The sequence below is a fragment of the Uloborus diversus genome, unplaced genomic scaffold (genome assembly GCF_026930045.1).
Source record: "Uloborus diversus isolate 005 unplaced genomic scaffold, Udiv.v.3.1 scaffold_1371, whole genome shotgun sequence".
NCBI lineage: Eukaryota > Metazoa > Arthropoda > Arachnida > Araneae > Uloboridae > Uloborus > Uloborus diversus.
In genome coordinates, this window is record NW_026558067.1 from 22,398 (window position 1) to 39,252 (window position 16,855).

The 16,855-nt window shown below is 33.5% G+C and overlaps 1 protein-coding gene across 1 annotated transcript; it reads right to left on the minus strand.

Annotated features, from left to right (window-relative positions):
• Window positions 1–70: 70 nt before the first annotated feature.
• Window positions 71–12,558, minus strand: LOC129232763 (GPI mannosyltransferase 4-like). The gene is made up of 2 exons (XM_054866865.1): window positions 12,305–12,558; window positions 71–1,748 (listed from the first exon to the last, which is right to left on the minus strand). The coding sequence occupies exons 1-2, from the start codon at window positions 12,417–12,419 to the stop codon at window positions 205–207; spliced, it is 1,659 nt and encodes a 552-aa protein (XP_054722840.1). The 5' UTR covers window positions 12,420–12,558; the 3' UTR covers window positions 71–204.
• Between the last annotated feature and the right edge of the window lie 4,297 nt (window positions 12,559–16,855).

Here is a 16,855-nt window from a genome sequence, read left to right on the forward strand (position 1 = left end):
GTAGTGTATATTTGATGGTGAAACATAAAAGAAATATAACAACATTAGTAAAATATCACAATTTATCATTTATTAAAGTGGATTTTAAAACATGTTATCCATGAACCATTTTTTTTAAATACATTAATATGAATGAAACATCAAAAACCATTGGTTGCAAACGAGTATAAAAGTTTAAAGAAAAACATGTTAGCTAGCTGAGTGTCAAAGTTTGGTATACCTCAAAATAGAAATACTAAATATCTTCTTTAAATTATGTACTTTCTTAGTTAATGTGGAGTTATCTTTTAATGTATTAATCATTTTACTCAGTTTTGGAATATGTTCTGTGCTTAAATGTGGAAAGAAATAATCATGCTGTACATATTTATACTTCGAAAATATTGAAAAGTTTTGCACAGATATTGACAACTCAAAAGGTACAACAATGAAAAGTGAATCTGGATAAGTTCCTGAAACAATGTTTTCAACTCCAAATTGTAATTCACTCAACTCTTTTCCAGAAAAATCGTGAATGTTACCTACCAAATGCTTTTCTTTCATAGCTAGCAGATAATAAGGAGGCATGAAAGTTTTATAATACACAACTACACTGTTGTTTTGAGCATGGATAAAAGTATGAATATGAGACAAAGACAAAAAGACACCACCTTGATGGAAAAAACCATAAAAAATTACACCACCAATATTAAATATACACCACAAGCAGATGAAAAACTTATTTTTTAGGTAGTAGTGCAAAAAATGATAAGAACATAAGAGACTCAAAGGTGTAATAAGAGGAACTAAAAATCTTGGTTCTTGATGTGGTATAAGGGACAACAAAAGTAATGGTGTTACAAATAATAACACATGGAACATGTAATCCCACTTATGAGCTGTGTTTCTTAAAATTTTGAGAAAATGCAGCAAAATGACAACCCCATAAACGGAAAACAATAGTGGAATGTTAACACAAATGTGTAGCCATAACGGATGCAATCCATGAGCTCCTAAATTTGCTTTATTCGTATTATACAAGAGAAAATTTACAGGAGTTAAAACTAGACCCTTCAAATTTTTTTCTGCTATAATATTGAAAAGGAAATTACCTTTGGTATAGTAAAAAGAATCAATTGAAATTAAACAAATTGACAAAGACAATATACTTAAACAGAAGGAACAGAACAATTTCAATTTTGTAATGCAGTTGCATTTTGTTTTTGACAGTGAATAAATCCAAACTGTTAGAGGATAAATTGCAAAACAAATAAATGTTGGCCTGTTAAAAATTCCAAGAGTCAACGTTATTCCAAGCATGTAAGTTACGAGTAGGAGCTTTCTGAGTTTACTGTTTGACAGATTTTCTTCATTAATTTTATCAAACAAATAACGTATTTCACAGAGTAAAAATACAAAAAATGTAAATATCAAAGCTTCAATTGAGTTAGAAAATGTTCTTGTAAGATAAACAATAGTGACATATGATGAAGCAAATACTGTCAGACTCACAGAGTGATTTCTTTTCAACATCTTACAAATCATATAGAGACAAAAGTCATTAGCAAATGAAAGAAAACATAGTAAAACTCTCGGTAGAATAAGTAATAAATATGGGTACCATTTTGTGCCATACAAATAATTTGTGTCTATCAAAAGTGATAATAATGAAGCTATACCAGTTATAAGGTATGGGAAGAAAATACTTCTAATAGGATTCAAAGAATTGAACTCCCATGTTCGATGCACCGCAAAATTTAGCATATCACCTACAAATAAAATACACAAATGTTAGTCAAAATGATTTCAACTTACCTTACTATGTGAATAAAATATGACAACGTATTAAAGTACAAATTCAGAATGAAAAACGGTTAAAAAACCAGCAAACAGCTGTTTCGGCACTCTAAAATACAAGTGCCATCATCAGTGCAATTAAAAACGAAGACAGGTTCAACCCGACTAAAACACAGTCGAGGCGAACATTGGAATGAGAGACGAGTTGTAAAAGATATGAGAGCAGTACCGGAAACGATGACGTCAAGGTTACGTCAGAACTACAGAGGACAGTTGCACTCAGGAGAAAACGTCATAGACAAAAAATAAATCAAATAACAGACTTCCAAACATTAGGAAAAGGGGGAGTGCTAGACAAATCATTGACGATTAAATTAGCATTTTTCCATATGTAATATGACTCCCAAAAATCTAAATCATGTATGGACGAACACTCGTGAATAACTTTGGCGGAAGAAAAAATAAAATTATGGCCACAAGACCAACAATGTTGAGCAATAGAGGAGCGTTTGAGATCCTGTTTTTTGACGTAATTTTCGTGTTCTTTTATCCGGAATTTGAGGGATCGTCGAGTCTGCCCAATGTAGGCCAATTTGCACTGGCAGGAAACACTATAAATGCCCCATTTGTCAAGGTTCTGAACAGGGTGTTTAAGCTGTGAAAATTTTAATTTATTAACAGGAGAAAAAGTGACGGAAAAATGAAACTTTTTTAAGATTTTGGCAATTTGTAGACTGATTTTAGGAAAAAAGGGTAAGACAACGGAACTCGAATAGTTCACAGGAGCAAGTGTTTGATTTTTGTTAGCTGAGCTACATAGCTTCTTATAAATGTTATCAATAATATCTGATGTGAATCCCCGATCAGCCGCAATACCTCGTAGGTAATTCAGTTCTGATGAAAGTAAATTGGAATTTGAACAAATGGCTAAAGCACGGTAAATAAAAGATCTAAAAGCAGCCAATTTTTGTTTAGGAGGGTGAACGGATAACTTGTGTGGGGGAAGAGAAACAGCAAAGGGTTTACGGAAAACAGTAGTTGTAAACATATTGTTATGACGAGTGATGGACACATCAAGAAAAGAAAGATGATTTCCAGATTCCAATTCAACAGTAAATTGAATATGTGGGTCAATAGTATTTAGGATGGATAAAAGGTTATCAAGGTCACTGACAGACGAGTCCAAAAGCACAAAAATGTCGTCAACGTACCTGACGTAAAAATCAAATTGTATAATTTTAAATAATTTAAGTTCGAAATAGTGCATGTACGTCAGGTACGTTGACGACATTTTTGTGCTTTTGGACTCGTCTGTCAGTGACCTTGATAACCTTTTATCCATCCTAAATACTATTGACCCACATATTCAATTTACTGTTGAATTGGAATCTGGAAATCATCTTACTTTTCTTGATGTGTCCATCACTCGTCATAACAATATGTTTACAACTACTGTTTTCCATAAACCCTTTGCTGTTTCTCTTCCCCCCCACAAGTTATCCGTTCACCCTCCTAAACAAAAATTGGCTGCTTTTAGATCTTTTATTTACCGTGCTTTAGCCATTTGTTCAAATTCCAATTTACTTTCATCAGAACTGAATTACCTACGAGGTATTGCGGTTTTTCGGGGATTCACATCAGATATTATTGATAACATTTATATGAAGCTATGTAGCTCAGCTAACAAAAATCAAACACTTGCTCCTGTGAACTATTCGAGTTCCGTTGTCTTACCCTTTTTTCCTAAAATCAGTCTACAAATTGCCAAAATCTTAAAAAAGTTTCATTTTTCCGTCACTTTTTCTCCTGTTAATAAATTAAAATTTTCACAGCTTAAACACCCTGTTCAGAACCTTGACAAATGGGGCATTTATAGTGTTTCCTGCCAGTGCAAATTGGCCTACATTGGGCAGACTCGACGATCCCTCAAATTCCGGATAAAAGAACACGAAAATTACGTCAAAAAACAGGATCTCAAACGCTCCTCTATTGCTCAACATTGTTGGTCTTGTGGTCATAATTTTATTTTTTCTTCCGCCAAAGTTATTCACGAGTGTTCGTCTATACATGATTCAGATTTTTGGGAGTCATATTACATATGGAAAAATGCTAATTTAATCGTCAATGATTTGTCTAGCACTCCCCCTTTTCCTAATGTTTGGAAGTCTGTTATTTGATTTATTTTTTGTCTATGACGTTTTCTCCTGAGTGCAACTGTCCTCTGTAGTTCTGACGTAACCTTGACGTCATCGTTTCCGGTACTGCTCTCATATCTTTTACAACTCGTCTCTCATTCCAATGTTCGCCTCGACTGTGTTTTAGTCGGGTTGAACCTGTCTTCGTTTTTAATTGCACTGATGATGGCACTTGTATTTTAGAGTGCCAAAACAGCTGTTTGCTGGTTTTTTAACCGTTTTTCATTCTGAATTTGTACTTTAATACGTTGTCATATTTTATTCACTATGCAGTACAAAGTTTTCGACTACTTTTTATGTATTACCTTACTATGTTTCATATAATATGATGTTTGTTGATCTTTTATTGATCTTTGTTCTACATTGCACATATTTAAATCTTACATGTTTCACAGGAAAAATATAGTCAATTCTCAATAACTTGAACTCTAAAACCTTTGAGTTATTGGTAGTTTGAGTTATGGGATGTTCCCCCAGCCTTCCCCAAAGTTACGAACCCAAGGAAAACTTTGAGATTAAGGAATATTCAAACTATAAGGCTTTGAGTTATTGCGAGTTGACTGAATATACATTTTAAACATCTTATTTGCATTCCTAATAATATGTAAAAACTGCCAAAAATATTTTAATCAGACATTACAAATGTAAATGTCATTTGAGGTTCAGATTTGATTAAACATGAGGGTTAAATTAATGAAACAATGCACAAAAAGTAAATTGATTAAAATATTGAAAAACCAAAGAAATCATTAATTCAAATGATGTCGGAAATGGTATATCTAATTGAAGTTGGTTTTGTTAACTTGAATCTATAATTCTTTCTACTATGTCAAGATTACGTGAAATACACCGCCAGCTCAGTCATTTCCAGCCGAGGACTGCAGTTTCGTGCTTATTAGCACTCATCAGCTCGGCATAGGAAAGTGACTGAGCTGGAGATGGAAAACCTCTTAAGGAAGCCAAGAGTGCGAAACAAACTGGTAGCTAATATAGAATTAGCAGACCAGACGAGTGACCGAAGCAATGGTTCGGAATAACTTGAAGATTGAACGCGAGGCAAGGTTCCGAACCATTGCTTCGGTCACCCGTCTGGTCTGCTAAATTGTAGTGAAACAGTAAATGAAAACTTAAATAAATTAATTAGTTTTAAATAAATGAGAGTGAGTAAAAGAATGAATAAAAAAATAATTGAATGAATGAATAAATAAGTAAATTACTAACTGAATGAATGCAAATGAGTTAGTTAATAAATAAATACGTAAGTGATTTAGTAAATGATTGAGTGAGTAAACAGAATAAACTATTTCACTTTGCCCCACATGTATAGTGTAGCTCTGGTTAGATGTGCTGTGACCTTGGCAATGTTTACCTGTTTTAGGGGAGTTTAGTGAAAAATAGACGTGTTATTGGCTCAGATTTTAGTTAGAATATTTTTGAAGAACTACTAAGAAAGTTTCTCAACTCAATTTAGTGCTAATTACCCCCCCCCCCTATTTTCAAAACAGAGATAAAAATTTTCAGTCAGAACTCAACTTTTCACAGCCTCACAATACTTGACTAATTGTACAAAATATTTAAAACACAAATAAGCTTAATATTAACTAAATAAATACTTCACCGAATATTATAAGGTCTCAATTAATATTTAAAATGTTGATACAAAATCATCATTTTATTATAAGAAAAATAATTTTTGACTTACAACAAAAAATTACAAAATGAGTATCAATTTTCGAAAACTGCCTGTTTTTGGATATACTTTAATCTTTGGTGGTATTTTTTTTACTGACTGGAATATACTACATGTGCTACTATATAGTTAAAATATTATCAGATAGGTGGCGCTAAAAGCAGAGTAACTATTTCAAAATTTCACTTTGTCCCACATTCCCCTTCTACATATGAGGCAGTCAGAAGCAAAGGGATGTAAGTGGCAAGATTAAAAATTTGGGGGTGACCAGTACACATGGTAGGTGAATCACTCCTCTGTCTTGGGGCAAGAGATGGTACTAGTAGCCCTGGTAGGTGCTGCTATACAGAATGATTTAGAAAAAAAATTTCAATGAAAGCCTACCTAGGATGTTATCTTTAAACCGGTTTTACTCAAAACTTGAAAATGTCCACTTACTTCCCTTTGCTTCTCACTGCCTCATATGTCGTAGAACAAACAGTTTTGCTGAGGAATAGATAAATCACCAACTTAACAGGTACTAAGGATAGCCTCAGACATTCTCAAGAAAGAAATGCCTTCAAACAGCTAAAGATAATTTTGGGTGAAAAGTATACTTATCTGGTTTGAGGATTACCCTATAAATAACTTTACATTCTATTAGTTATGTGCTTATCACAAATTCACATTAGGCATTTACATTATATGACCATAAGTATTGGGGCACTTTCAAAAATTCTCATTTTTATGGATTTCTTGAGAAATAAGAGATCAATTGCTTTGTAATTGTTTCACATAAAAGGTATACTCCAACTGTCTTTTTCCAATAAAAATGAAGTCTACTATTCATTTAAGGGACCAGCAACAAATTGAGAAAACAAAAAAAAAAAGGTTTTTGATCATCCTTCATTGTAAATAGCTGGAAATAAGCTGTAAATTTTAGAAATAGGTTAACAAACTATGCAGAATTTATTTTTATATTTTCGTGAAAGTATCTCTTACACCCACAGAGCTATAAACATTTCTTTCAAAAATACAAATTTCATTTGAAGATTTGTGGTTCATAATTCACAGAGTTTTCCTTCAAACGTTACTAAACTTTCAGAATATTTGACAGCATACACAAGAGAAAAATATTAATAAAATTTGAAGTTAAAATATTGAAAACTTGATGAAATGTGAGCGTTTAAAGCAATTTTTCACTGTGCATGTGTGAAAGATAGCAATTTATGACTTTGATAATCCAAAGCACAAGTAGATCCTGCAACTCATAATAAAACTCCAGCTCAATATCTTTAAAATTAAAAAAGGTATCAGAATTTAACGAGCTGAATTTCAATATTTTTTGAATAGGAAACAAATTGTAAGGGCTTTTAAAGCGTTCACATTTCATTAAATTTTCAATCTTTTAATTTCAAACTTTGTTATTATGTTTCTATTGTATGCTGTCCCATATTCTGAAAGTTTAGTAACTTTTGACGGAAAACTGGGTGCTGTGAGCTGAAAACTTTCAAATAAAATTTGTATTTTTGAAAGAAATGCATACATCTCTGCGGGTATAATTAGTGAAGGTTCATGTAAATGTTTATTACATCGTTCAAAGTTTCAAATTGAAGCATTTGTTTATTAAAAACAAAATACTAAACATATTAAATCCCACAAAGTTTTGAAATCTCGATCTGTTTAACCAGCATTAGAAATCTTTTTTTAAAAAAATAACTGGCCCTATGGACTAATAAGCATGAAGACATACTGGTCCACTTTATTAGCCAGTTTTGGTTTATTATTTTTATAACCAAAGATTTTTTGCCCTATCTAATGATCTCAGACCAAAAAAGTACCCAATATTGTGGGTGCTCATCATCCCAAGAGCAGGGGTAACCCCCTCCCGCAAATACCACAAAGAATCCAAAAAAAGGAAAAAAGTATCCCTTAAAAAAACTCCCCGAAAAATTTAAATGGTGCATTCTGCGCCATGACCATTTTGGTATAAGAACATCTCACTACTAGGTATAAGTATTGACAATATGGATCCCCCCCCCTTCCGGCAACGCTACTGCTTCATGACTACCATGTATTTTGTTCTGAAGTACCTATATAAATGCTCATGTAGGGCCAGTCAGGATAAATGAAATCAGAATATCAATGTTTCCTTCCTCATGAAATTGATTCGGGCAGATAACCATAGTAAGCACAATCAATTTAGAGGTTTAAGAAGTTCTATACCAATAATATTCAATCTGCATCCTATTGGTCAAATGGGAGCCACTAAATCTTCCAGATCTCACCAATAATTTAAAAATCACTTTCAGGCCCAGATCTAAAAAATTTGCCCCCCCCCCCCCTGCAACAAAATCTGTAAGCCCCCTCCCCCCCCCCCCCAGAGACAAGCAGTGAAAATTTGCAGCATTATGAATTCTTAGTGCTAGTTTTTTTTTTTTTTTTTTTTTCCAATTTTTTGGACCATTAAATTTACTTACAAGATACTACATATCACTAAATAAAAAGATATATTTGTTTTCAAAATAGATCCCTAAAGTATAAAATAAAAAAAATTTCAAGAGTTGGTGTCAGGCGTAAATACACAAATAGTAAAATTGATGGCTCACATAAAAATTATTAAAAATCAGTGAACTAGTTTACATTTTAATATACTAAAACAACTTAATTCTTAAGTATACTCATGATTGAAGAATATTTCAGTTTTCAAATGATATTATTGAGAATAAAATTATTTAAAAAATATTTCCACCTTGGTGTCAGATCTAAGTTTTCGGCATTAGACGTGAATTGTTCATATTGGACGTAAACTATTGCTCTTAAATGTAAATACACAACAATGATCACAGTTTTAAATATTTAAATTATAAGCTAATAATTATAATAAAAGTGAAAAATATTGAAAAGACCACATCAAAAGCCCATAGATGCGCAATGCAGCAAAACTAAAAAGCCAAGTAAATATAAAAAGTATACAAGCCAAATAACAAGTTTTAAACAATTTATACAAAAAAATAATGATGAGAAAAAGGAAAATACAAGCAGCAATTTAATAGGAAAAGACAAATGATGAATCCAGAGCTCATCAGTCATGGAGGATTCAATAAATATGCTGAACATATACTGAAACAAAATTTATAAAGTAAATTCAGAAGTAGGGCTGGTTGGGGGAAGTGGGTCACTCCCCCAAAAGCTGAAATACGCACATGGTGTTTATACTTTTTAACATTTATCATGTCATTGTTCATCACAGTGATTGGCTTTGCATATATTTTGGTTTTGTGGAATTTTTTTTTCTAGGTCAGACTCTTTATTCAAAAAAAGAAAAAAAATCTGAATAACATTTTTGCGAGTTCAAGCAACATTTTTTAAAGCAGTGTTTTCAGGTTAGTTATTATTGTTTTTTTATGATCAATAAACCTTCATGTACAGTTTAACTTAAAGTGCATACTGCAAGCAGAATTTTTTGAATAAAATATTATCAATAAATGTTTTAAAGGAGGGGTCCCACTTACCCCATAAATTTTTGCTATAAGAGGTAAGTAGGTCCCCCACTATGGGGTAAGTGAGTATCCCACATCAGTAAGGATTTGAAAATTCAAAGCAACTCTGATGAAATATTTGTATTAGTGAAATACAAAACAACTATGATGACTTAGAAGGAATTGATAGTTCAGATACAAAAGTTGCTAAAGTTGGTGATTATGTATTTGTGAAACATACATGAAATAAAATAATTTCGATTTAAGTAGGTCTAATGTTAGAAGTTCATGATGCAAACAAAAAAATACTGTTGAATTTGTAAGAGCGAATAGAAATAGTGACACTTTTTATCTGCATGGTGCAGATGATGTCGAAATACTCACTGAGGATGAAGTAATAATGGTTCTTCCTTAGCCAACTTTACATAGACGCAATCATTTAGGTTTCCAATTTCTTTTTCAACTTATAGTTTTCGCTAATTTGCCAAAATTGATCTTGATCAACTGTATTAAACTTCATTTAACGCACCTTTATGTGTAAAAGTAAAATATATACCAGTAGGCAATTTTCAATAACTGTCCCAAATGACCAGGGGTGCCCTCCCCCTCCCCCACCCGAGAGCAAGGATGCACCCTCTCCCCTAAATATTGCGATCCCCCAAAAGAGTGAAAAACTCCACTGAAAACACCACCCCCCTAAAAATATCAATAGTGCAGTCTGTGTCATGACCCCCCCCCCCCCCTATTGGGCCACCCTTGCAAATAAAATTGTTTTGTTTTTAATTTTAAATTTTCTGTGATACAGATTTAAAAGACAGTAAATAACTCATACATGGATGCATTTGCAAAAAGTAATTCACACTAAAAATTTACATGCTTTAAATCATGTAAGACTTCCTTATTCCTTTTTTAGATATGCTTCATTTAAACTTACATAAAAGCTGGGTGACCCATTTACCCCTTAATATGGGGTAAGTACCCATTCGATTTTTTAAAAAATATAACCGTTAAGAATATTTTTAAAGTATTATTTTAGAAAATAATGATGAAATTTTGTTTATTAATAATGTCCTCAAGATAAAGTAAGACAATAAGTTTTATTTATTTATTTTTTTTTTCAAAACATTTCTATATGTTTTTAAAAATGAACTATTCTCAAAAGGGGTCCCACTTATTCCCAACCAATCTTATAGGTATGTACAGTAAATTCACTAAGTTGTTTTTTATACATATTTCACTTCAACTTTGAAATTAAAGCCAAAGGAAAAAAAAGAGAAACACAGTTGAAAACATATGCTGTTTAAAGAATGTAACAGTATCAGACTAAAAAACATTTCACATCCAACACCTAGATTTTAATAAAAAATATTTACTTGTTGCAAAATGAATACAGGTTGCATCAACAAGATTGAAAATCTTACTTTGTATCCAAAAATACATGCATGTAGCTTTAAAATTATTGGCTCAGCATAATTAATTGCGCATTTTGGTGTTGGACCAGGGTGGCGACAGGAACTGTGAAAAAAAGTTCCCTGATTTTTCCCCGATTTCCCTGATTAAGTTCACCAAATTTCCCTGATTTACGTTACCAATGATAATGGTTTCCTTTCTTTGCTCTACTTGAAATCCATTATATGTTTGTATAAAATGCAGTATTTTAAACGTTTTAAGTTGTGTAAAGTTGTTGAACTAAAGATATATTTTTGAAAAATGCTACGTTTTTAATAAAATGGTAAAAAAAAACATATCAAGTCAATTTTTTTGGAAAAAGAACCCCTACAAAACAGTAGCTATATAAAATTTTTCTACATGGAAAGATTATAGAAAATTAAAAAAAAAAAAAAAACTTCCAGAAACCACTTAGCATAAGAATTTTAAGAAACTATTAAAATCACTCTTAAAAACATATGTGTTTTATGATAGAACTAAAAAGTAATTGAAATTATTTTGAACTAAATTTTCAAACATTATAATAATTGTTGTCAGAATAATGAAAGAATAGAAGTGATGTAGTTATTCTTATATAACTAATTGACATATTTATGTAAAACAGATGAAACCATTTGACATCCATTCATAGGAAGCCTTTCTCTAAGAACATAAGTTTTAATGAAGGAATACAGCATTTTGACAATAAAAAAATAAAGATATTTACTTAAGTGACAATAGAATAAAGGCAAAGGCACTAAGGCATTAATGAAGGCTTCCTCTTTGCCTGCATGGTTGTTTATTTTAAGTAGCATTGAAAGCGTGAAAGGAAATTTCAAGCTAGGTAAAATAAACAACCTAACAGACACAAAAGCAATCTTAGAAAGTTCATCCTGTGGTTAATAAGTAAGATTTAATACTTTGACGTTAAGGAAAAAAGATGCACAAATATGCGGCAGTGTATAATCGCACCTCATTAATTTTACTTTTTTTTTGAACAGATAATTGGCGGAAAATGCATAGAGAATTATAGTACTTAATTTTGTAAAGCAAAAAAAAAAAATTTTTTCCTTCATAAAATCAATTTTCCCTGATTTTTTGCTATTTTTTCGAAATTCCCTGATATTTCCCTGACTTTTCCTTGATTAATAAAGTTCCCTGACTTTCCCTGATCTGTCGCCACCCTGTGGACATAAAGAGGATTTCTTTTACAAATCAAAATGAATTACATTTTTACACATTTTTGCAACATCACCAGCAATACGTTGTATATTTAAATGGTTATTCATCTTAATTCATAACATTAGTATGTATTGTTTGGAAAAGACAGAGTTACTTCGAGAGTCACCAAATATGGTTTGAAAATACTCAAGATGTTGACCTTAGTTTAACCTCCAGTAACTTATTTACAACTGAAGTCATCAAACTCTAGACAGGCAATCAAAATTTTCAACTCTTTACCTTTAAAATGATATCTTATTTGTTTAGAAATTTTATTTTTGAAAATTTGATCATCTGGTTGAACTTATCATGGAACAGACAGTAGTTTCCAAACAACAACTTTTTACAAGAATAAAATTGCATAATTTAATTACCTTTGAAGTTTGAATTATCAAATAAGTTTACTCGTGTTTTATCCGGGCAATAGTTACATTACATTATTCCACTAAATACGTGCTTTGTTGAAACAATACAGGTCTCACAATATATCACAAACCAAATGAAATATAAAGGAAAGAAATTCCTTTCATTACCATATACAATTTCTGGTCCTTGGAAATGTTCATCGGGGTGAATGTACCCAGTTTGTGGAATAAAGACTAAAATGAATCGAGCAGCACACAATAGCATATACAGCGTTGGAGTCATTTTTTTGCACGGAATGTGAAATATAAAATAGTTAAAACTGTAACTCACGAAATACAACACATAAAATTATCAAATTACACTGTGGATGACAAAATACGCGTCACATTCCTATTTCGGTTTATTTGTTTTGATTACAAGATTTCTGGTTTGTTAGGCGCCATGGCACAGAGGAGGGATGAGAGAAACAGAAACTAAGTCCCTACTTTTCAATATTCTTAACTACACATGAACGCTACGCGAAGAAAATTGTTAGAGTTCTGGGTGCAAGGCTTCTTCTCTCTAATATACTCCCTCTATTCTTTTTAGTTTTCTGCACTCTACGCATTACTTGTAATTGAAAAAGAATTGGCGAGTGAGATATGTAGTTTTTTTTTTTTTACTTAAAATACGTGATTCTTACCAAGTTAGAACAAGTCCATATTCTAGGAAACAAAATAACCAAGTACCATTAAATAAGTCTTTGCAACTCTTTGAAAAGTGCTTCAATTTCATTTCATATGAAGTGCAACCCTGAATTTTATCTATTTGTTTTGTCCATATCGTGGCTAAAATAAGACTCCATAGCCCCTTAGATACAAAATAGTAGCTTTAATTGCCTTGTCCAAATGACGAGATAGTTACTCTCTTGATATTTTCTTAAATGTCTATGCACCCTTTCACTTAATGCATTTCTTACTATTGATCATTTTACATTAAATTTTGTGCTGTGCTTGCGGATGGGAAGGGAGGATGATCACCAACTAACTTTTAACAAATGCTAATGTTAGCAAGTAACGATACGTTACCTTAAGTCTATCCGGCCCTGGGCTCTAGTATATTTATTAAAAATTAAAAAATGCGAGTCAAAAAGTGGAGAAATTAAGAAATAAATGAAGAAAAAAAATTATATGGAAAATGAGGACAATATATTTTAAAAAGTAGAAAAGAAAGAAAATGGGAATAAATATCGAAAAATTCAATCTTTGATTAATAATTTAATAGATTTATGTGCTACAGACAAAGCATCCTAAGACTTTACTCATACATTAAATTACTAAGTATTTTCAGCAGAAAAACTGATTCCTTTGAGGCAAGTATTATTTTGTCTGGTAGCGGGAGCAGGATTTTGCTGAAGAATATTTATTAATTTCAGTACCCTATTGTCACCCTTCCCTCGCCCTGAGGCTAAGAAAAAGACATGAAACTGCTCGCCTTTAATCATCCTTCTTCATTGACATCAAAGGAAGAACGGAATCAGTAACGGGATTCTAACTCGGTATTTTTACAAAATTAAAGTATAAAAAACGCAGTTTCGATCATAATCGTTGGGAGTGTTCGGAGTAAGTTGAGCGAGGTTCGAGGTATTACCCCGGAAGAAACTTTCAAAATTGAGGCCAAAAATCGCAATTTTGCAAATTTTCTGGAAAAATTAGCACCAAAAAAAAAAATTATAATAAATAAATAAAAACTAAGGTTCCCTCATTATTATTTTTTTTTTCAAAACTGAAATTAAATTTAAGCTGTCTTTAGTTTCCACGTTAGGGAAGGGGGGGGGGGTAGGTTCCTCTCGGAAAATTTCAGAGCTGAAAATGCAAATGCAGGCTTTTACGGGAAAAAAAAGGGCTCGGTGATCTTCTTCGGAAATTTCCCAAAATTAAAAGTTTATAAAATCAAAATTTGGTAACGTTAAAGGGTCTGCTGGCGGTTCTTCTTCAAAAAATTCTTGGCACTGAAGCCAGCGCATTTTTAGACAATGTCTAGTACCAGTCTAGTAAAAGGGAGAAGGTTCTCTCTTAAATTTTTTCAAAACTGAAGTTCATTTGAGCTATGAGGGCTACTAGGCGGAACTTTCTTGAAAGGTACTTAAAACCTATATTTGAGGACAATACGAAAATTTGGAAAGCTTTAGGAGCTATCCGGATTTTTTTTTTTTTTTTTGAAATTAAATTTTGAAAAACACACACGAAGAGATCTTAGAGCTCTCTCAAAAATCTTTTTTTGAAAATGGAGTCAATTTTAGAGGTAGCTCTCTTGGAAAATTAGAAATCATTAATGTTTGGGAATAGATTCGACTGCAAATTCCTCCTCCCTGCAAATTTTTTGAAAATTGAAAGATTTTCAAGCTTCTTTTTAGACGGTCTTCGGTGACCTAAGGGGGAAGGTTAAAGTAAGACTCGGGGGGTTATCAACAGAAAAGATATTTTAAAGACATCATTAGTGGCTTTAGAACGAAGAGATCGACTGTAACTTGTTTGAAATTCAAGCCCCAATAATGCTGTTTTTGACTAAGTAAGGGAGAAGGTGCCAGTAAGAGGTTCTCTTTTTAAAATATTGTTACAAATTCTGTAAATAGTAATTATTGTAGTAACGTAACCTGTAAATAATTTCCTGTAATGAATATACAGCCCCTATACGATCGATTGAAGTACACGGTCCCCCTATTTTTCATTGATAAGATTTGTGAATGAAAAGAAATAAGAAAGTGTGGAACGGTGTAGCATTTTCTGGAATAGTTGAGAGATCTCTTTCCGATGTTTATAAAAGCGTCCCGCGTGATAAAAAGTTAGTTTCGATTGAGAATTTGTACTGAGAGTGTATTAGCTCTGTTTATTGCGAGGCATTTCGCTGTGTTGTTTTTCGTATTTGGAAGTAAATACGTGTGTAACCGTTGAGTTTACGGTGCTGTGTGATATTTGCTTAATTGCTGATGATTAATTTAGCAGTTGTTGACGCTCTTTCCTGTACATAGTGTAAATAAATTTCCTGTCTTTTTAATCAAGAACTGTGTTGTCCTTTCAAGAAATTTGGAAGTCGTGCAGGATCCGTTACAATTGGCGCCCAACGTGGGGCTACTTCAGGACTTTCTTGGAGTAAGTGTGACTTCGGACATTTTTTCATAAAAACTTTTTGAATTTGGACTTTATTTGTATGGTGATTACTCGCGCAATGGATGAACAATTAAAACAACTTCTTGACGCAATCAACTCTGTGAAGAGTGATATGGCGGCTAATCAAGAACAATTAAAAAATGATATGGCGGCTAATCAAAAACAATGGAAAAGTTATTTAATGTTGCTGAAAAATGATTTAGCTTCTAACCAAGAGGAAATTAAAAACGACCTTACTTCGGTAAAGACTGTGATGGAAAATAAATTTAATGAGATAGAGCATCGAGTTGATGCTTTTGATGAAAAATTTGAAACAGTAGAAAACCGTATCGCAACAGTTGAAAATCATGTGGATGAGAAAATTAAGAACATGGAAAGGAGATTGGCGACCGCGGAAAGCAGCTCTGTACAGTTAGGCGCTCCCACATCGGTTGCTCGACCGTCCATTAAACTTGCCACATTCGATGAGAAAACTTTGTGGCAGGTTTACAAAACTCAATTCATGAGAGTAGCGGAAACGAACGGAAGGGACTCTGTTACCAAGGCCTGTCATCTTGCAGCATCCCTGAGAGGTGACGCAGCGGACATTCTCCAGACCCTTCCGGACAGCCAGCGCCTGGATTTCGCCGCCCTCACATCTGCGTTGGAACTTCGCTTCGGTGAGAAGTGCCAGAAAGATTTCAGCCGACTCCAGTTGAAGTCCCGTTTCCAGAAAACCGAGGAAACCCTGCAAGAGCTAGCGGCGGACGTCGAGAGACTGTCTCATCTTGCTTTTTGCGACTGTCCTGCGGATGTTCGAGACAACCTAGCTCTCAACTACTTCATCGACGGAATTCGAAATCCTGAAATCCAGAAGATCCTCCGGATGGCGAATGTAAACGACCTGAAATCCGCTTTGATATACGGGATGAGATACGAGGCAGCCCAAGAAGCAACCCGTGTGGATCGCCATCTAATCCGGATTCAGGAAGCTGATGAGTCTGATTCCAGGTCGTCCCACCTCGATGAATTTGAGAGACAACTCGGTGACTTGGCAAGACATCTGAACAGCATAACATCCCAAAAGAAACAAGAGCAGAAGTGCTGGAAATGCGGAAGTGCTGGAAGGGCACCTGCGAAGGAGTAGTCCGGCTCGCCAAGCTACGCGAGGGAAGGAAATCACCACCACCAGAGCTCTGCAGATTTCCTCTTCTAGTAGCGGCAGTAATGGACTTTTCATTTACGCACATGTAAATGGGAATCCCTGCAGACTGATTGTCGACACTGGAGCCTATGTGACAATGATTAGGACAGATGTGGCTCGTGAATTTGGATTGAAACTGTTTTGGATATCGCCACGCGTAAGTCTCCAAACTGTGATAAGTGACAAAATTGAGATTGAAGGTAAAGTGGACTTGGAAATAGTGTTTGGGAATGCCACCTACCATCATACGGCATTCGTCGCTGATATCACGGACCCCTTCATTCTCGGATTGGACTTTTTAAAGAAATATGACTTCACCTTGGACTTCAAGACCAATGAACTGCACTCGATGAGAGAAGACATAGCCACCTTCAACGCTGAAAATG